The 21,930-nt window shown below is 27.8% G+C and overlaps 2 protein-coding genes across 2 annotated transcripts; one reads left to right on the top strand and one right to left on the bottom strand.

Annotated features, from left to right (window-relative positions):
* Positions 1 to 945: 945 nt before the first annotated feature.
* LOC114179615 (14 kDa proline-rich protein DC2.15-like) lies at positions 946 to 1,816 on the bottom strand. The gene has a single exon (XM_028066025.1). The coding sequence runs from the start codon at positions 1,735 to 1,737 to the stop codon at positions 1,213 to 1,215; it is 525 nt and encodes a 174-aa protein (XP_027921826.1). The 5' UTR covers positions 1,738 to 1,816; the 3' UTR covers positions 946 to 1,212.
* A 9,745-nt stretch (positions 1,817 to 11,561) lies between these two features.
* Positions 11,562 to 12,299, top strand: LOC114176965 (14 kDa proline-rich protein DC2.15-like). Its single transcript, XM_028062168.1, has one exon. The coding sequence runs from the start codon at positions 11,685 to 11,687 to the stop codon at positions 12,087 to 12,089; it is 405 nt and encodes a 134-aa protein (XP_027917969.1). The 5' UTR covers positions 11,562 to 11,684; the 3' UTR covers positions 12,090 to 12,299.
* The last annotated feature ends 9,631 nt before the right edge of the window (positions 12,300 to 21,930 follow it).

Genomic DNA, 21,930 nt, shown 5'->3' on the forward strand with positions numbered 1-21,930 from the left:
AGACAATAATATATATATATATATATATATATATATATATATATATATATATATATCTTTATTTAATAGATATCTATTACATATTTGTTTTTTTTTTTCATTATATCATATATTATATGAATTTATATTTTTTTTCTCTAACGAGGTGTTGATGAATATTTGACCCATAATATATTAAAATAGTTAAATCAGTGTGCCATACGTACAAGAGAAACAAAAGTAAAGTAATAATACACTAAATGGTTTTATAGTTTTGCGGGGTATGGAATCATACATTTAAATGACAAAGCATATAAGCCACTCTAGCCAATTCAAATCTCTCCAAATTATTTCCTTAAATACATCAAACACCCATTGGACCAAAATCAAGAAATTATTGCTTTTCTTGTTGAATGTAACCAAAAATATATTGTGAATAATGAATTCATCCGTAATCGCTAACGAGCAAAAGCGGACCAAAGGAACATTTTGTAGGCGTGGAACAAAGCTCCGACATGCTTTTTTGCCTAATTTTTCTTAAACCGAAAGACATAATAGCTTGGAAGTAGCCACAACGCAATGGATTCCATACTTGGTTTCACGTTCGTAGTCTTTATATTCATGTGAAGAAAAGTTACCCAAAATAATTTTGATCTAGATTTACATTATGAACCAAACACAGAGTCAAATGAACGGGTTGGCCTAAAGCCATAAATGGATTATTATGATTCTGTTTAATGAGGTAATTATTCAGAGATAAATAAAAAGTAAAATAATAGTGCTTGCACGTGGAGTGATAAAGTACATTAGTCACGGGCTCGTTGCAGGTTTCCTTTCCATTCGTTTTTATTGTTTTCTTAAATTTGTTTCCCACTGCCCTATGGTTGGATATGTTGGACAGAAGTTCTAAAGGGAAAGTAATTTTTCTGATGGTTTCATTCACGGAAAAGACAACATTTGAAGGCAGCAATAAAATAAGCGGTGTTTGTAACATTAATGATTTATCGATGAGTCAAATAAATAACACTATCATCTTTGATTCCTTTGGCTTTACATAAGAAAGCGTTGGGAATTTATTTAATGCGAGACTTTTGATGATAAAACAAACACTAATTAAAGCGACAGAATAACGAGAAGTTAACCATCCATGCACGTACTAGAATCGCACCACGATCAATGAAATTTGGAAAAGAAGACAACGGAAAGGCACAGGTAGCAGCAGCAGCAGCATGATTAGGAACATTGGAAATTACGTGGGGGTTGTATAGAGCAAACGTTGAGAAGCAAGGAGAGTGAGATGGGAAGGTTGAGGTTGATACCCAGAATGTTTGCTTTAAGGGCGGTGCAGAGACACACCGCAGCCTCAAGATCAACCAGACCATTCAGGAGGGTGCAGCATGGGGTAACTGGTGGTTGACCCAAGGTGACGTTCACCAACCCATTTAGCACATTGGCACACACTCCTAGTTTAAGTGCATCACGGGGGCATGTGGTACCAGAACCAGAACCACCTGAGCCACCTGAACCACCAGATCCACCGGAGCCACCTGAACCTCCGGAACCGCCTGAGCCACCGGAACCTCCTGAGCCACCTGAACCACCTGAACCACCGGAACCACCTGAAGGACTTGGTTTGACAGGCTTATGCTTTGGCCTTGGGTGCGGGCCGGGGCATGTCCCACAAGCAGAGACAAGGGCAAAGAAGAGGATGTTGAATGTGAAGAAAAGAGCAAGGGAAGAGGTAGTTTTGGAAGCCATGTTAAAGTCTAGTAGTTGCTGAAACACTACTTGGCTACAAAAGAGAAGAGTGTTTGTGGGGATGTGAGTTATTGGCAGTGAATGGTGGTTTATATAGCGTTTTGGAGTGCAAGTAGGGTAAATTGTTTCAGAACAAATCACCGAAGTAATCATTTTTTAAATAGTTAAACGGGTTTAAGAGAAGGGTTTTAGCTGGCAGGAAACAACCTGTAATTAGGTTTTGGATGGATGCTCGTGAAGTGATGTTGTGGGTCTCAAATTCAACGGCGGCTGATCCATGGTAAAGCTTTTGCACCTATGGATGGACCACTCCATCCCACCCTAGGATCGATCAATCAGAAAAATGCAGATTCCATTATTATAAATATTCATTTCATTCCTCAATTTTTCACCACGGATTTTTGGATGCCTAAACTCTGCAAACACCTTATTATTATTATTTTTTTATCCTCCCAACATGTTAGAATTTAGAACTCTTTTCTTTTGTTTATGTCTCTATTTAAGCCTAGATTAGCATATAGATATGCTCACAAAAATATTTTCTTTCTTTTTATCAGTCTCTCTTTCTACACCCCATAAATGTCTGCAAAACATTACTCTTTTCAATTACTGATTTTGCACGTGGAATAAAGATGCATTTAGTTAGTCACTAATAGCTTATAGCAAGCTTAAATCGTGATTTAGAAGTACATATATATGATTTTGTTTTTACTTGTTTGAGTTTTAGATTCATTAAATATATACTTATATATGAATCTGTTTATTTATGTCTTGTTCACAGATTTTTAAGTTTTTAAAAATAAAATTAGTTTTTAACTTTAAGTTTCAATTTGTTCTATTTAAAAAAAATTACAGTCTATATTTTAAACACTGGTACATTAAACCAAATTTAATATATCTTCGTATTCTATATGAACTTTTTTTTAAGAAAATAGTTTAACTAATCATAATTTAAATTTAAATTAAAAATCATGAGCTCCGACAACTTTCTCGACTAGAGGAGACCCCAAACTAGGAAACACACACTTCTGTAGAATAGTTTAGTTTGTACAATATTATTTTGACACAACACTTGTTTTGTTTGTTATATTTTTTATACGTGATTGACATGCTTGAATCATATTTTTTTTAAGCATAAGCAATCATTAAAATTGATAAATAATTTTACATGCTCTTATAATATATATATATATATATATATATATATATATATATATATATATATATATATATATATATATATATATATATATATATAATATTTGGAGGGATAAGGGTCTGGGGCACCATCTACATCCGTCACTCTGTGCACACATATATACACGCCACAAAATTATGGTAAGTTTAAATTATTTAAATATGATCAGATTTATCTTGAGTCATAGTGCAAATATAATGAATCTTTGGTAATTTATTAAAACAGTAATTGATAATTTATCATAAATATAAGTATAATAAAATTTGATATAATGTAATATATATTGATATATTTGGATACAATAAAATGTAGTATAAACGGATGCGTTGAATTTTAATAATTTCGTTTATGAAGGTATTAGTACGAAGGATCAATGCCTTTTGTAAAGTCAAATGAAAAACGATATACTAGGTACATATATCAAGAGAGACTCGAAACAAGGAAATTAAATAATTATTTGGCTCATAATCATATTTATCTTCCTATACGAGCAGCCAAGTACCTAAAGTGAAAGATATGCCAATATTTTTTTATCTTATCAAAGTATCAATTTTTCGTTTTATTATTGCATTAAGTGTTTGTAACATTGTAAACTATTTTTTTATAATAAAATAATAGAACCTATAAATATATGGGACGCGAGTTCTTACTCCAAAACTATAACAAATTCAGTAACGGACATTAAATCTGGTCAAATGAACAATCTTGAAGAATAAAGAACTGGAAAAAATTGATTTGAATATCTACTTGGTAAATTTTGATTTGCTTAGTGCTGTCATTGGAAATATTTCATCTATTTCTAGAATTGAAGCTTATAAATATATATGTCAAAAAAATAATAGAGAAAATAAGACTTTGAAGGGGGCATAAGGGAGTAAAAATTTTGTCAGGTGTAACCTATTCCTACTTGTTGAGACCAAATATAATCAAATAAAACTAGGGTTATTAAAACGGTAACCTGGTCCGACCCGGCTCAACTTATCACAAGTTGATGATTTAATAAGTCAATCCAACCTGGCTCACTTCTCAGCAAGTCAAAAAAATTTGAATCCGGTCCAGCTCACCACGGATTGGCGGGTTATACGAGTTGGTTTACGGGTTCACTTAAAAAAATACAATTTTTTTATTTTTTTTTCAGTCAAAACTAAATTATAATTCTAATTAAAATATAAATAAACTTTAATACAATCCAAATACAAACCAAAATAAATAAAAAAATATAAATTATTTATGTGTTGGCTAAAAAAAAACCTAACATAACCCAAATGTAAAAACCCAAATGTACTCTTTTATCTACTAGTTGGTGAGCCAAACCGACTTACCACCGGATGAACCAGGTTCTAGATGAGCCGGGTCAAAAGTAAAATTGTATTGAAATTTGTAAAAAAATTTCAATCTAACCCGACCCGAACCCATGGTGAGCCGGATTGGTTCGCGGGTTCCAACCCATTTTGAGAACTCTAAATAAAACTGCTATGTGTATATACATTTGTATTCTTCATTCTTTTATGAGTTATTATACTTTTAATGCCTATTAGGCTTTGCTTATAGGCTTAATAATGATCAATTTTTAAATTAATTATAGTGCTAGGAATAACTCTAATACTATTGTTCCTAAGGCTAGTTTTTTTATAGGTTATTACTTGTTTGTGAGGTTTAAATTTTCGTTAACAACACAATTTAATCTTCTCACTTACGTTTTTTTTTTTCTATCTTTACAAAAACATGATCGAAAAATAATATACATTAACATCAATAATAATACATCTTAATAATAGTTTTAAATATTTCGATCTGCATAAAATGTTCAGGTTATTTTTCATTATAGATACTCCATCCATTAACATAATTTGTGTCAATTATTTATAAAATTCAATACATATAGGTTCATTTTAACGTAAATATATATATATATATATATATATATATATATATATATATATATATATATATATATATATATAACTCTCAATGAGAAAAAATATTAAATTAATCAGCCGATACAAATGGCTTTCTAATTAATATATATTTTATTAGTATAATAGACTCAATCATAACTTTGTTAAAAAATAAAAGTGATGCAACTACAATAATTCGTTTGAGTACAAGAAAATCAATAAACAATTTGTTCTTACTGTAATTACAATTGATAAACTTAAAATATAATGGATCATTTATATGTCAACTTATTTTATAGTACAAGAACATAAAAAATTCATTACTTCTCTTGTGAATAATTTTACCAATTAAAATTATTTTTGCATGAATATCAAGGCGAATTAATGAAAAAAGACAATAATAATATACGTGTTTATTAACACATTACTTCGATTGATGAATTTTGAAATGTTAATTTGTTATAATTTTGTCGCACCGATTATAATTTTAACACATTGATTATATATTTATAAACATTAATATACGTATTTATTAACACATATTTATAAAAATAAAAAAAAATCATAACTGTGAACTTAACATTAGTGTCTCATACAAGCTTATTATACGCCAGTTCAAAAGGATGGTTATTTTATTTACTTTGGTAAAAAAAACATGGTAAAAAAGGATCAACCTCTCAGAAAAAAACCTTTACAGCAAAAATGCAAAATTGTTTTATCTACCATTGCTATTAACATTTACTAACTTAATTTTTTATATATATTTTTTGTTATTTTTTTCTACCCTATTATCTATACAGCCTACAATGCCCACTTGTTAGTTAGAATCTTCTGAAAATAATTTTTGGTTCTGATTGACATCTTTTTGCAGTTGCTTTCAAAATGGGCAATATATGGAATCAATCTCATGAACTATTGTAATCAGATAATTGCATAGGTGGAAACCCTGGAACATAATTTCAATACCCACATTACCTTTTGTTCTCAACGATTTGTCTGAGCATCTTCAAAAATAAAATAATAATGTGTTTCATAAGAAATAAATGATGGAAAAAATATAAGGTGAGTTTTATTTTTCTTTTAATTTGAAGAAGATGAATAGTAATTATGTATTTTTTTAAACAAATATATTAAATTTTTTATATTTTTTTCTGTCACAGAAAGTTTTTTAAGCATTGAAAATCTTAGGGTTGAAAAGGAAACCAGAGAAGCCTACTTAGGGCCTAGAATAGAAACCTGGACACTGAAGCCCAAAAGTCTCCATAATAATTTGTTGCCCTACATTGATTAATTTAAAGTTCTGTACTTTTTGTATGTTGGAGAAGCAACTTAATTAGATTAATATCAATTATTGACTTGAAGTTTTGCTAAACATAAGCCCATTCCAGAATAATCTGTGTAAAAATGGAAATGGGTGATTTTTAAATGTAAAATAAAAAAATAAATTTTGTCAAGGTATAAAAATCAAATGAATTATTAATTTTATTCTTAAAACAAATTAAAGATTTGCACGTGTTGGGCCAGGCACATTCACATGGAAGTTGTTTTAGTGAGTAAAGTTTTGTTTAATAATATAATAATTAGCAATTATTCTAAGAAGCACTTGGAGTCACAGATTAGAGAGTCACGGGCTTGGTTAACGAAAGTGGGGCCCACCACAGGCTTGGACTCATCTGGACGAAGATCTCAATGTCAATGGCATGCCTTTGCCAATAAAAGTTGAATAAAAGATCTTTTGAGATCATTTCCTTCAACGTCCATATAATAACCGTAAATAACAATATTATATTCAATTTACTATTTAATTTAAATATAAATTACATCATTCAATGTAAAAATATTTCCATAAATTTTTCTCCGAAACAACTCCTATATTAATTATTATTGTTTTATTTTAGTTTATGGTCCACTACGTTATACTATTTTTAAAATTTCTTTTACTTTTGTTTTACTATAAAATCTAATTTCAATTATTGATATTTAAATTATGATGTTTTAAATTTAAAAGAAAATATTTTTATGAACGCAAGATTTTATTTGAAACTTAAGCTTTTGGATTTTATTTCACATCGATATATTTTGAAAAACTAACTTTTTATATTCTGTAAGACCAATAATCTTAAATTTTATTACGTTCTTCTAATATGGATATTTTATAAGATTTATTTATTTATTTATGACGCTCCTTAATGATGTCCTGAAATCAATCATAAACACTAAATTAAATGTTTTTAATTTATATCTAGTTGAAATAAAATTTTATTTTACGTAAATTAATCATGTTTATAAAAATTGGATTAAACTAAATAATTTGATGTATAATTCATTCCTGTCAATCAAATTAACATATATATATATATATATATATATATATATATATATATATATATATATATATATATATATATATATATATATAAGACACAGAAAAGAAACATTTGATCATATATCATTTTTATTTTTATTTTGTACAACATTTGATGCAAATCATATAGGTAATTTATAATTACAAATTGACGTATATACTAAAAAGACTATATTATATAATAATAATAATCTTATCTTCCAAATGTATACTTATAGATTTGACTCGGGACAAAATATACCGGGAAATGCGTTATAATTTCAAATGTATCTGAACACTTACATTGGTCAGTAATTTTATTTTTTTCTATGATTTGCAACTTAAAAAATAAAATAAATTTATATTTGACATAAATTTGTTGAAAATACAAAAAGAGAAAAATTGTCTGATAATTTGATTTGAATGACTAACTGCATATATACTTAGATAATGAATTGCATGATTGTTATTGGATCTGTATGTTTTCCACCGAATGTGTCTACTATTTTCAAAGAAGGCACATCTCTCTGTTCGTAGTTTTCCAGCGATGGTGACGGTGAAAGATAGGTTAAAAAACAAGGAACGTTAGAATTATGGATAACTCTAACAATGGAAGTATCTAAGATGAATATTGATGAGTTAAAAATGAACACTGCATATGCATGGTTATCCATTTTGAAGCAGATACGTACAGTGTGGACCACTTCTTCTTTCCCGATCTATATCAAAACCATATCATTAAAATGTTGAAGCATAAAAAAAGTTGTTGAGAAGAATGATTGCAAATGGAACCCTACTCATTAACTTCAAGATGAAGCACCACTTCACATCACAGATGGAAAATCTCTCTCTCTCTTTTTTCTTTTTCTTTCTTAAATAGTTTTCTTTCAGACCCATAGAGTCTAAGTCCAGCTGCTAAATTCAATTCATTTGTTATTTTGGAATCATTTTCTTAAAATAATCCGAATAACTGTTTATCACAACAAAATGAAAAAAAAAAAGTTTAGTAGAAAATAATGTTAAAAAACTATAAAGTAAAGATGAAAAGAAATTTATGTTCACAGTCTATTCTTTGAATACATAAAAATAGATGTCTCATTTGACTGTATTTTAACTCTGTTTCGTCCATTTTCTGAAATCAAAGAAAAGAAAATGGATGTATGCCCATTTCTTTGAAACAGAAAGGAACCAAACAAAAGTTACTTCAAACTTGTTGTAAATACATCGTTTAAAATACATAGGCAGCATAATATTTAAGATAAGTGTTCTTAATTTAGTTAATAAAATAAGGTCTGTTATAAAAACCTCGTGTTTTTAGGTAATGTAAGATAAATGGATGAAGTAATTAAAATGTGATAAATGAATTTAAAATTTGGTTGAGACCTTATTTTAATTAATATGAATCTGTATATGTTGTTTTTGTTTTAGATTTATGTGGGGTGGGATAAGTGAGTTTAAGTTAAGAACTGAAAATATCATTTATGAGGGGTGTAGAAAGTGTATACAGTATGGACTTTTTAGTCGTTATCATTGGATTGAAATATAAACGGGAAGAATAGAGGGAGGTGATAATAGTGAGAAAGTGAATGCTAATAGTATTTGGAAAGTTTCTTGTCTTCCTTTCTCAACAACATACCACTTCTTTCATTCTCTCATATTTTATTTTCACCATTATTACTTCTCAACTAGAAAGCCCTTAAGCTTCTTTCATCATTATAAATTTCTCAATTATATTGTTAAGAAAAAGGATTAGATCATCACCTTGAGCTTTGCAACAGTTCTTCAACTTTTTACCTCCTGACAATAGAAGAACATGCATGACTCAAGTTTGAAGGTTTGTAGAAAAAAAAAACAAAAAACTAAAGGTGTTTACTGACAATGATGTATGTTTTGTGGTGATCAAGAAGTTTTTCAGACATTTTAGTTTCCTCTTCTTTTTCAAACCCTAGGATTTGGTACATTTGAGAGATTAGTTTGTTATTAATCTGGCTAAATAATCATAAATTAATGAAAAATATTTTTTTTCGTTAATTTTTGTTGCAAATTAACAAATTTGTTGTAGTGTCAAGAAGATTGGTGAAGCAGGCTAGCTTTGATTTCAAGTATAACTTATAGTTAAGTGTAATAACGTGACTTTGGATTGTTGAAAATGTGCACGTGAAAAAGTTTTGTCGTAAATAGATAAATTTGTTAAATTCTTTTAAACTTTGAGAAATTTACTAGTTATTGAATTTACTATGTTTTTTTTTGTTTTATCTTATTTGAGTAAAGTTTAATATTGAGAATTTTTAGAATTTAATGTGTTGGCTTGTGTTCCTAGTTTCTGATGCAAGGATAAGTTAATTTATGTTATTCCTCTTTATATATTTGATTCTATATGATATGTTATAGAATCAATAGGTGCACAGATACCGTGCATAAGGGTATGGAACGAATATTTATTTAATGGATGGGATACGGGAGATCTACTACCCGTAGCATATCCATCTCGTTGACATCCTAATACCATCATCAGTCTATTTCAGTGCTCAACACACAAAAAAAAAAAACTCAATAAAAAATCTTAACTTGTGTGTGAGTACTTACATGTGTTTTAAAATTTATATTTTACATATTATATATATATATATATATATATAATTTTATGTTATGATTAACGTTCTAGTATACAAGAGATATTTTTTAATTAAATAATAAGTTAAATTATGTTTCTGGTTCCTATTCTCCAACAAAAATCTCAAATTGGTTATTATATTTTTATTTATTTCAGGTTCATATCTTTGAAAATATGATCAAATTTGGTTTTTTTCATTAGTATTATACAAACAACGTTAAATATCTATCACATGTTGATTCGTAATTTTGTTTGATTTTTTTTAATTAAACAAATGTCATGTGTCAAGTGTCACTTTACAGTTTTATTAAATATTTTTAATAATATTAAGTTTGTTTAAATTTATATTTTACATTAAACATTATTTAATTTTTTTTAAAATTTAAAATTTAAAATTTTGTTTGTTTTAAATTGTTAAAATTATTTTTAAATTTGATATATGTATTTACAAAATTCTTATTTTTTTAGCCAATTTTAACATTTGTATAAAAATTTTTGAATTTTAAATATTTTAAAAATATACAATCATTTGAAATATAATTTTAAAGAAAAAAATAATATTAAAGTATGATATAATAAAACATCAATATAAAATAATGTTTAATGTAAAATAGAAATTTAAATAAATTTAATTTTGTTAAAAATATTTGATACAAAATTAATTTTAATAAAATAGTATAATATTTATATAAAATAAATTATGGCTGAATTAAATCAAAATAACAAATTAAGAGAACAAATAGAGATTAAGATAGTGATATTTGATGTATAGTAACATGTGACAATGTGAATGTGATGGTCACCTTGTGACATGGTGCTCTCTTACACTCTTGCACGTGACAATTTTTAAAAAAAATATTCTAATATAAATATAAATTCTTACGATATCAAATATTAAGCAATATTCAAAAAAGAAGATAGAACCAAACTTTAGTCTATGTATCCTTTTAAGTACCGTGTTTTGTCCATCCAGCACAGCATACATATTTAGATCTATAAACCTACCAAATTTGCTAAACTTTATGCATGAGGTTAGGCAACGGGACGATCTCATAAGTCACATGAACCCTTTAAACTCTATAGTTCATAATGATATATAATTTGTACTTAGAAGAATGAGGTTCCCTGAGGTTTCAAAAACAAACTAACCGTCCAATGGAATCCATTAGATAGATTTTGAAAGATAAAATCATGATTGAGTAAATTAAACAATTCAAAGCAGTTCTTCAGAACTGTAGACGACCATAATGCGTAGAGTAGCTAATTGTAACTAGTAAGACCTCTGAAGCAAATGGTAGAGGGCTTAACTTTGCAGTGGGATCAGTGGTCAAACACCCCAATTAGGGATAAATTCAAATGGATAATCTCCATTTAGGAAAGACAAGTCCAGATTAATCTTCAACTCTCCATAGTATTCTTAAAAGACAAAACCTAATTTGTCCTTATATATAGTACTATACATTTAAAAGTAAGCATATATTCGAAGCAAGCCCCACCAGTGGGAATCATTCACAGGCCATTTTCCTGGGCATGATCGATGAAGTTCACGGGAGTGTTTCACTGATCACATGCCAAGTGGGCGATATCCTTCTGTAAAGCAAAACTGGAAAACCACCATGGTTTCAAATAAACTAACAACGAAAATTTCCTATTGGGAATCCAAAAGCCTATCACATTTCACGTCGATTCACTTTGCACTGCCACCTACTAAAGACAACTTACTCGGTTCACATGTCTGCTGCTTTCAAAACATTAAAACTATGGACAAAACATTCTTGAATCTCGGGCTTAAAGTACACCTAACTTTTAACCTCTATATGTAACACCATCACAAATTACTCCCTCTTCACACACACTTATTACAGTTGTTATCGAACAAAATAGTATTGGAAGATGGAGTCTTTGAGATCTTCAACTCTGGCTCTTTTTTTTACCATCAACTTGCTTTTCTTTGCCATGGCAAGTGGCTGCTTCACTTGCACACAGCCAAAGCCTAACCCATTCCCTTACCCTAACCCTAACCCCACTCCTGCTGCAAAGAGCTGTCCCAGAGATGCACTTAAGCTTGGTGTGTGCGCTAACGTGCTTAATGGACCAATTGGTGCGGTGGTGGGATCACCACCGGACCACCCATGTTGCTCGGTGCTAGAAGGGCTTCTTGATCTTGAAGTTGCGGTTTGCCTCTGCACTGCCATCAAAGCTAACATACTTGGCATTAACCTTAACATCCCCATTTCGCTAAGCTTGATCCTTAACGCCTGCGAGAAGTCGCCACCCTCTGACTTCCAGTGCAGTTAAGCACGTCATTCTCAGTTCATGCACTGCTATCATCCATGTGTTTCTCTGTTTTGTTTATTTGTGATTTTGTGATTGTTGTGTTGTTCCCTCCTTGCTAACTCATTTACTGAGAATGCAGTTGTACCCGTAAGTTGTGACTGTAATTTGACTTCGACTGTTGTTGTCTGGAATGGCTTTCTAATCTTTTTAATTTCATGAATTATTCTGTGTTGTGTTAGGACTAAATTGGAATATTCATATTGGTCCTCCAATGGAGAGCTATTTCGATTTTGTTATTACTTTCAAAACTACATTTTCACAGTTATACTGTGTAAAACTAAGTTTTTATAAAATCAGGTTTGCAAAACCAAAGCTACTCTAAAATTAAGTTTATCGGCTTTTTAATCTTAAGTTTTGAAGTATGAATTCTCTTTTGTAATGAGTATTGCCACTATAAACCCCTTTTTTTGGCTTTTATAAAAAACTAAAATGTGCTATTAATAGAAAAAAATAAGTAGTTTTACTTAGTAAATGTCCAGTGAAACAACAGCAAATTCTTTTTTAAAAGTGTTGACTTACATTAATAATCAAAGTGAGCCAACTCACTTTATACGGGTTCGTTTTTCCACATGTTATGATTATGATGAATCCGACTTACTTTTTTTGTTTTAACGAAATTTTGTAACCTAACTCAATTTATTATTGGTAGGTGGATTAATTTATTTAGAATATTTTATTTTTTAATTTATTTTATATATTTATTATATTACAAATATATTAAATATTTAAACTATTCAAGTATCATTAAACTATATTCTATTGTTTATAAAAAATTAAATTATCAACCTATATAATTAAAAATATTATAATAAAAAATTATGATAAAATGATAAAAGAAACTAAAAGAATTGTTGATGGTGTGATACAGCTAATTCACCTTCATTCTTACTCAAATTCGTTTAAATTCTGAATTAAGTAAATCAGACTCAATTTAACACACATTTAAAAAACCTAAACTATAACCAATTATATCCGACTTCTTTTTTTTTTATCAGCAAGAACACATATATTAATAGGAGGTAATTAGGTTACCTCAACCCATAAAAAAAAAAAAAAAAAAACTATGACTTTCCTTCATCATTCTTCACATAGAATAGTATCTCACAATCATCATAAAAGTAAAGACACAAAGATTACAAGTAAAAAACATATCCTTCGTGACTTTGTCTTGAATACAAAGCTTAAACGTCCTCCCACAATAGCATCAATTATCCTGCAAATTCATAATGAGCGAATTCGTTAACAGTTTGGATCCATTTTAATATCTTCAGTTTTGTAATGAAATATATTGATCACAAAGCATAGAAAATGGTGTTGAAGATATTTCAGCGATAAAATTTTGACGAAAATCTATATTGTTGTACAGTTGTGATAAAAAAAATCACTTTGGCATACATTAAAACTAAAATTGCCATGAAAATCACATGGTCTTTTTTGTCATAAAAATAATACGTATTCAATAAGAATTAAAAAAATTTGTTGTAATAATTAATCACAAAATTGTTTAATTACTTAAGCGAGCACATGATCGTTCTAATCTAGTTTTGGCCAGACATATAATGTTTTAAATGGGTCAAAGTCTTCCAAAACCAAAAAAAAAAATGTTTTATTTAAGCGATATAAATTTGTTTCTCTTGATCATTTGTCCCATATACCTTTTTTAAATCCTTGTATACCATCAAGAAGCATATTTTGACTCATCTACTTTGACTAGGCTTTTTCAATTAATCATATTTAGGTTCAAGTAATGACGGATCTAGATACAACTCAACATAGACAATTGCTCCCTGATTTATGATCGGTAGTTGTTAGTTTTTATTAGTTGGGAGTTGAACCCATAACCTCTCTCACCCTCTTTTTTAAACATCTTTAAACCTACCTTACTTCTCCATATTGTTAGCAGGAGGGATCGAACCAACGACTTTTCCCTCCTTCTAACCACTAAGTCACCATATCACTCCTTACACTAACAATAAGGACTTATTGAAAACATTTTATTCCTAATTTTGCATATATTTCATCCATATTGATTTCCATTCATCCATGATACTTCATGTAACTGATGACTGTTTCACAACAACTATTTTCCAACAAGTGTACTAGTACGTAGTAGTATCAACAAGTGACGTATCCACAGGGATTTAGCAAGTATATTGGTAGTTTGCTTATTGGATTTTTGGATTTTGATAAAGAGTGCAAGTAAATATAGATAATAGTAATTAGATTGAATGGAGTAGAGGCTATGAATTGATTTCATCTCATCTTCTTCTATTACACTACTACCTTCTTGTTTACTTACTATGCAAATCATTCAATGTCTTGGAAGTACTCTTTCTATGTAGATCTAGGTTCATTCTGATGCACTAGAACCTAAGGACTTCAAACCGAGTGTGATCCCTCAACTCTTGGTAGAATGAATCCTTACTTTAATGTGCAAGACTCTCTCCTCCAGCATCCTCTCTGACTATTGAATCAGTCAGTACAAGTACGATGATTGATTGGACCTTAGTTTGATATCAGTCTTTCAACTCAATCGCAACTAATGAAATATGATGATTCGTCAATTCATCCACACAAGTTGAGACTAGTCTTCCAATTCAAATTAAACCTGTGAAATAAGATGAGTGATCAAGTCATCATTAAGCATAAATTAAACCACAAACAATTGAATGAAAGCCAAGATAATACCCAAGAAGTAGAAGTATATAGAATAAAGATTGATTACATCAAACTTGGACACAGCTACTCATAGAATATTACAATACAATTCCAACAACATCTACAAATAAGATCTACACTAAAAGCACCTCCCTCATGCCTCATAGACCCTATTATCTCCTACTGCTACATTTCTAGACCTCGACTCCATGCCTGAAATGAAGACTCAAACTTTATTTATAGGAATTTTTGGGCAGTGCTCAAACTAACTTTTGGTGCTCAACCACAGGGGTTTCTTCATAATTGAGTTTTCTTCTCAGCTCAATCCCTTGTCCTGGTGTTTAACACGCGACATTTTCTTCTTGTAAGGGTTTTCCTGACTGCTCAGCCTCATGGATTTGGACTCCAAGTTTCCTTGCAAAGAGGGTTTCCTCAAGAAGCTCAGCTCCATTTCTTGTGTTCAGTCAAAAAGTTCAAATATGTTGTCTTATATTTTCTACTTCCATGACTCAACTCTAGTACTGTGACTCAACTGCATACTTGATATTTTCTTTTATTTTTACTGCAAAATAGCAAAATATCATTATAATTCATAAAATTCTATTTCTCAATATCTCATTTTGTATCTTAAGCTAAGAAGATTTGTTTTGTACACAAATAACACCATTTGATGTAGAATAAGTGTCAATTTCAAATGAAAATTTAATTATTTTTTACACTTATCAGTAGCATAGAGCAATTAATGTTTCAAGCAATACAAAATTCAGTATTTTCTTAATATTGGTTTTTTTGTTACTCATACACAACGTCTATTGATATGGTTGAAAGCAAAACTTATAAAGGTCGTGATGTCTACTAATGTTCTCACTTAAATTGGAGGTATGATTTGCATTCGAAGTGGTAATACTCATGAAGATGAGTGACTAAGTGAAAAATTCATCAGAAGTGTTATCTCTGCTGAAACAAATGCAACTATTTTTTGTCCAAGATTATTTATAGCATTATCCAATGCAAATGTTCAAAAACATTTGAAAGAAGTAAACAATACTTCATTTCATTAATTGTTTAAAAGAAGGAAAACACTAACTTAAAAAAATAGCTTAGTGTATATAAGATATTTAGATTTAAAATCTAATAAATTTCTAATAAGCTTTAAGCACTTAAGTAATGAATTTCCTCATAACTGAAACCAATCGTGGGATCAAACATTTATCATTAATTTAAAATTTATAATTAATAATTAAAAATAATTAATTCTTTTTTATTTAAGAGTATAACAGTCCAAATATCATAATTTAATTGTGACTTGATTTACATTCCAACTATAGAATAATATTGTTGTTACCTAGAACAAAACATGTAGTTAAAACCTCAAACTCTAAAATTACTTACTTTATCTCCAACTCTACATAATGGTTTAAACGTTGTTAAAGTGAAATTCATATTAATAATGTTTGACTACATAGCTATCATGGTCTTGCTTTACGGGAGTTGACTTGTTTTTATAAAATTTTAGATTTTTCTTTGTTAATGTGAAAAGTCAATATTTTTTTTTTTTTACATTGATATGTTCGTGATGATATAGATGCTATCACAAAATATATCAATGTTTTTTTAAAAGACTCTGAGATGACTGTTGCAATGAAAAGCTTTAGTATTTGAGTTATGTGATCACTCCCTGACACTGTTAATTTGTTCTTGTAGTTTTTTTGCGACAAACTTTACACAATCAAAAATATTTACAACCAGAGTCTTCACAAATTTAACAAATGTTACCACTGTAAGAAAGACATTTTTTTATAGTATTAATTATGAAGACTTGACACTAAATTTTCAGTAGCAGCATCGCCACAATGAGAGTTGTTTATCGTTGTTACTGAAAAATAGAAAACATAAAACATTATTGCTTTAGTTAAAAGCTTTTAACGTTTTGGAAGAACATATTTTTCCAATAATTCGAAAATCATTTCCTTAGGGCGAGAGGACGTTATTTAAACATATCACTTACAATATTTTTAGATGTTTGAACTGTTATAAAAATGTATGATTTTCTTTTAAATTACGCTTTTCCATATATGAAAGTCGCTAACATATATGATTATATATGATTATATATATATATATATATATATATATATATATATATATATATATATATATATATATATATATATATATATATATATATATATATATATATATATATATACCTGTTGAATATTATTTCATGATATTAGTATCGCTATTGAATTTCATATTTTGTAATGTTAAAGCTTTTTTTTTATGGCTAACGTGTTTACATTAATTATCATTTTATCTTAATTATTATTATTATATTTTATTAATCATTATTTAATACTTATTTAAAGAATATTCTCTTTATATATATATATATATATATATATATATATATATATATATGTATATATATATATATGTATATATATACATATATATACATATATATATATACATATATATATATACATATATATATATATATTCAATTTCACTTTTTAAGTAATTTCCTTTTTAAATTAAAATAATTATTTTATCACTTTTACTCTTTAAATGACATTAATTTAATTTTAATTAATTTTAAAAATAAAGTGATTATCTTATTATTTTATCATGGCTATTTGTATAAATTTATTTATTATTAAACTAAATTAATTATATATAATAAAAATAAGAGGACACCCATTAAAATTTAATATTTTTTTAAATTAATTATTTATAATAAAAAAAAAGAGGACACACATTTGTGAAATTTAAAATTGGTTGAGGGCTTGTGTAAATAATCTAATTTAGAACAAAATGCAAATATGAATTGTGTTTTCTTTTTGGTTGAATAAGATGAAAACAATGGTTGAATACGATGAAAACAAGAAAAATGTTAGTGCTGAAAGTTTCATCACGAAAAACATGCTTCAAGTTTTTTTTCAATGCGATTTGGACTTTAATTTTTTTTTTTTGGCAACATTTCCAGTGTTTTGTTCCCCATCCAATGGAAATTAATATATGCTTCCTCTTTTTTTTTTTAATCATGTCTTTAGTCTCTATTTTCGTAATAAAATTTCAATTTGTTCCCTCTATTTTTTTACCTCAATCTAGTCCCTTCCGTTAGTGGTACAATAACACCGTTAAAGGGGTGTTATGTGTCTGTTCTGAGATTTTTTGAATTTTTTTTATATATTTTTTTGAATTTTTTTGAATTTTTTTAAAAAAATAAAAAAAATTGTCACGTGTCAAGCTGTCATCGTGCCACGTGGCAGTGATAGAGTGATGTGGTAGTGACAATGACACGTGTCACTCATATGTCAGGTGCCATTTCTACTTTCTCAATTGGTCCCTTTATTTTAATTTTTGTGTCAATTTAATCCCAATTTTTGTAAAAATTGAACAATTTTGTCCCTCTCCAAGTTGAAATTAAATTTAATTTCTATACAAATGTACACAAATATTTCTATCAAAATTGATATTTCAAGTAAATATTTTTAACAAAATTAAGTTTATTTAATTAGTATTTTACATTGAACTTTATTTAAAATTATTTTAAAGTTGTTAATAGAAAAAAAATCATAATTTATATTGCTATTTTATTACATCATACTTTAATATTGTTCTTTTATTTTAATTTATATTTTAAATAATTTTATATTTTTAAAATGTGTAAAGTTCAATAATTTGTACCCAAATGTTTGAATTGGTGTAAAAATAACAATTATTAAAATTTTAAAAATAATTTTAACTAGTTCATGTAACAATCAAAAACATATAAATTTAAAATTTAAAAATAATTTTAAGTAAAGTTGAATGTGAAACAATAATTTAAATAAATTTAGTTATGTTAAAAATATATAATAAAAATATCAATTTGAATAAAAATATCAAATTTAATAAAAATATTTGTACAACATTTATATAAAATTTTATTTTTTTTAATTTGGGGATGGATGAAATTGCACTATTTTTACAAAAAAATATGGACTAAAGTGAGACAAAAATTAGAATACAGGAACCAAATTGAAAATAAGAAAATGACACCTGGCATAATACTGACACGTGACATTATCACTGAACATCATTCTGTCACTGCCACGTGGCACAACGACAGCTTGACACGTGACAATCTTTTTATTTTTAAAAAAAATCAAAAAAATAAAAAGAAATTCAAAAAATCTAGGAACTGACACCTGACACCTTATTTAACGCTATTATTATACCACTAACGGAAAGAACTAAATTGAGATCAAATTTCCTAAAATAGAGACAAAATTGAGATGAAAAAAAATTAGAAAGACCAAATTAAGATTTTGCTACAAAAATTGGGGCAAAGGCATGATTAAACTTTTTTTTTAACTCCAATTTATATAAAAATGGTGGACCCAATCCTATAGCGGGTTGTATTTGGCAATTGCTTCCCACACCTCATAAATTTCTTTTTGCATCGCATAAATTTTTGAAAATGATATTTTATCCTTGTAAATGAGATTCCGAGAATAGGCTTTCCAAAACAAAATTTTCAAGATGAGATTTTCAAAATAAAATTTATGAAGTGTGTGAAATTTTTGGAACACTCCTATATAAAATATGTTTCAGACAGAGCTTTTCAAAATACATAGAAATCCTTTTAAAAAAACCTTTTCAAAATGATTTTTTTTAGCATTTTCTTTCTTCTTCTTCTTCCCATGTAGTAGTGGTCTGATGGCAGTGGTAGTCACAAGTTCCACAACAATGGTAATGATGGTGTGGTGTAATAATGAAAGATATTTGTGTATTTTTCGTGTGTATTGTGGGGTGCCGTGCTGGAATCAATTGCTGTTGGGTTTAACCTGTGTTAGTTGAAGAATATAAAAGAAAAGGAAAATATTTTTGGGCCTATTGATTATTGGATTTTGGGCCTATGTTGTTTAATAAATTCCGTTTTAGTTATAACAATAATACTCTTCAAATTATAATTCAATTAAGGAATTAGTTGTAGGTTCTTGCACTATTGTGCTTTTATAATGTTAGTTTTCTATTTAAATAATCAATTATGTCGAGAAATCTTTAGAATATCATCTTATAATTTGAAATTCGAATGTGTTTAAAATATAAAGTTTTTATATCATGATTTAATATTGATTTCAGAATAATTTTAAACAACAATGTACATACTTTGTTAATTTTTTTTTATTATATCGTTACATTCTTAATTACATTTATATTATACTGATAATGTTTATACTCTATCAATGTATCATTATAGTTATAATTTGTTATTATTTGTTTTGTTCCGGTACACCCAATAAGTCTCATATCACTTAGGAATCGAGGTTATACGCAGTTTAAATACTTCTTTTTTCCTCCATCCTTCAATGTGTCTATACCTTATAAATGCGGTCATTATTCTTAATGATCTTGCCAAATGGACATTCCTCGACTAAGGGCTTGTTCCGGTACACCCAATAAAGCTCCAAAGTGGACAATATCCTCCAAAGTGAACAGTATCTCGGGAACACATCCCCTTGCCCTCGACTGAAGGGCTTATTTCAGTACCTAATAAGTTCTACATCGCTTAAGAGTCGAGATCAAACACAATTTAAATACTTCTTCATCTCTACACCCTCCAAGATACCTTTTAAGAACAAAACTGTGACAAAGCTCCATGCTGTAAAGTGGATAATACTTCAAGAACGTGGTGGTTGTTCCTAACGGTTGGGGTGATTGAATCTCAATATGTTAATGTGATAAATTTGGAAACCTTCATTTGAGTTCCTTTCCATTTTGTATGATCTAGTTAGATTTTTCTTCTACCTATATGAGGTAGTAGTTATCTTGCACTGTCACATTGTTCAAATATCGTCATATAATACATAGTTGCAAACTACCATAATGACGAAGATCTCTCAAGGATTTGCAGTTGTATTATAAATTTTTTAAATCATAAAATTATAAATTTTTATTTTATATTTGATAATTTCATAAATTTATAATTTTTATTTTTTATTTTGTAATATTATATTTTTTAATTTTATATTTTATAAGTTTATAATATTTATTAGCTTTAAGAATAATTTTAAGTAAATACAACAACAAATCCTTCAAAGAAATCTTCATCACTATGGTAGTTTGCAATGATTATGTGTGAGATTTAAGCGAGGTGATGGTGTAAGATAACTGTCACGTTATATAGGTAACAGAAAAATCTAACGATAGACAGAGACTCAATTGAAAAATCTTAAAATATTGAGGACTCAATATATCACAAAAATTTAATAGGAACTCAACTTAAAGTTCCTAAATTTAGTAGGGATCCAAAACATAATTAAGCCTATAATAAAATATTATTATAATAAGTTGTGGATCTTTTAAGGAACAAGTGTCATGGTTTCAAATTATTTTGAAAACTTTTAAATTTATATACTGGAAATTTTCAATGTTTTTTAGAATTTTTTAAGTTATATGTAGTATATATGTATAATATATTAGAAATTAACGAAAATTAATTTTTTTTTATAAAACATAACATTCGGTGTTAATAAATAATAAAATATAAAATTAAATATAATAAAAAATATAAATATTTTATTTTTATTTTTCTTTCTAATTGTCTTTTGCATTTATTAGATATTGTACCCATATCTCACTCTCACGTATTTTATTTTTGTATTTTTTGTTTGTGAAGAAAAATCAAAATTAGACACAAGCTTACTATTTGTACTCTCACTTTTCATTTGTTCACTTTCTTTCTTGAAGAAAAAAAAGAGTTATGTTGCCTCACTTGATAATAAAATATTAGTTTAATAGTTAACATTATTTTTTTTATCTTATGAGTCTTTCATTTTTTGTTATAAATATAAAAGAAAAAGTAATGTATCAAGTGTTTTTTCATAATCGCTGGTATTTAATTGTGGTTTTATTATCATATATATTTTTTCTTTTAGCATTACGTTTGATTTTTCAATTAGATTATGAGAAATTATTTTTTTAACTTTCTTAATGAGCAAGAGAATATTAGTTTAAAATTTCAACTCTAAGCTCCTAATCATACTAATTTGAAAAATTTATTAACCATAATTGAATTCTATTAATCTTTAGCATGAACTCAAAGACATTTTACTTGATTGATAATTTGTCTTATTTAACTCATCTGATTTCT

The sequence above is a fragment of the Vigna unguiculata genome, chromosome 3 (assembly GCF_004118075.2).
Source record: "Vigna unguiculata cultivar IT97K-499-35 chromosome 3, ASM411807v1, whole genome shotgun sequence".
In the NCBI taxonomy this organism is placed as follows: Eukaryota; Viridiplantae; Streptophyta; class Magnoliopsida; order Fabales; family Fabaceae; genus Vigna; species Vigna unguiculata.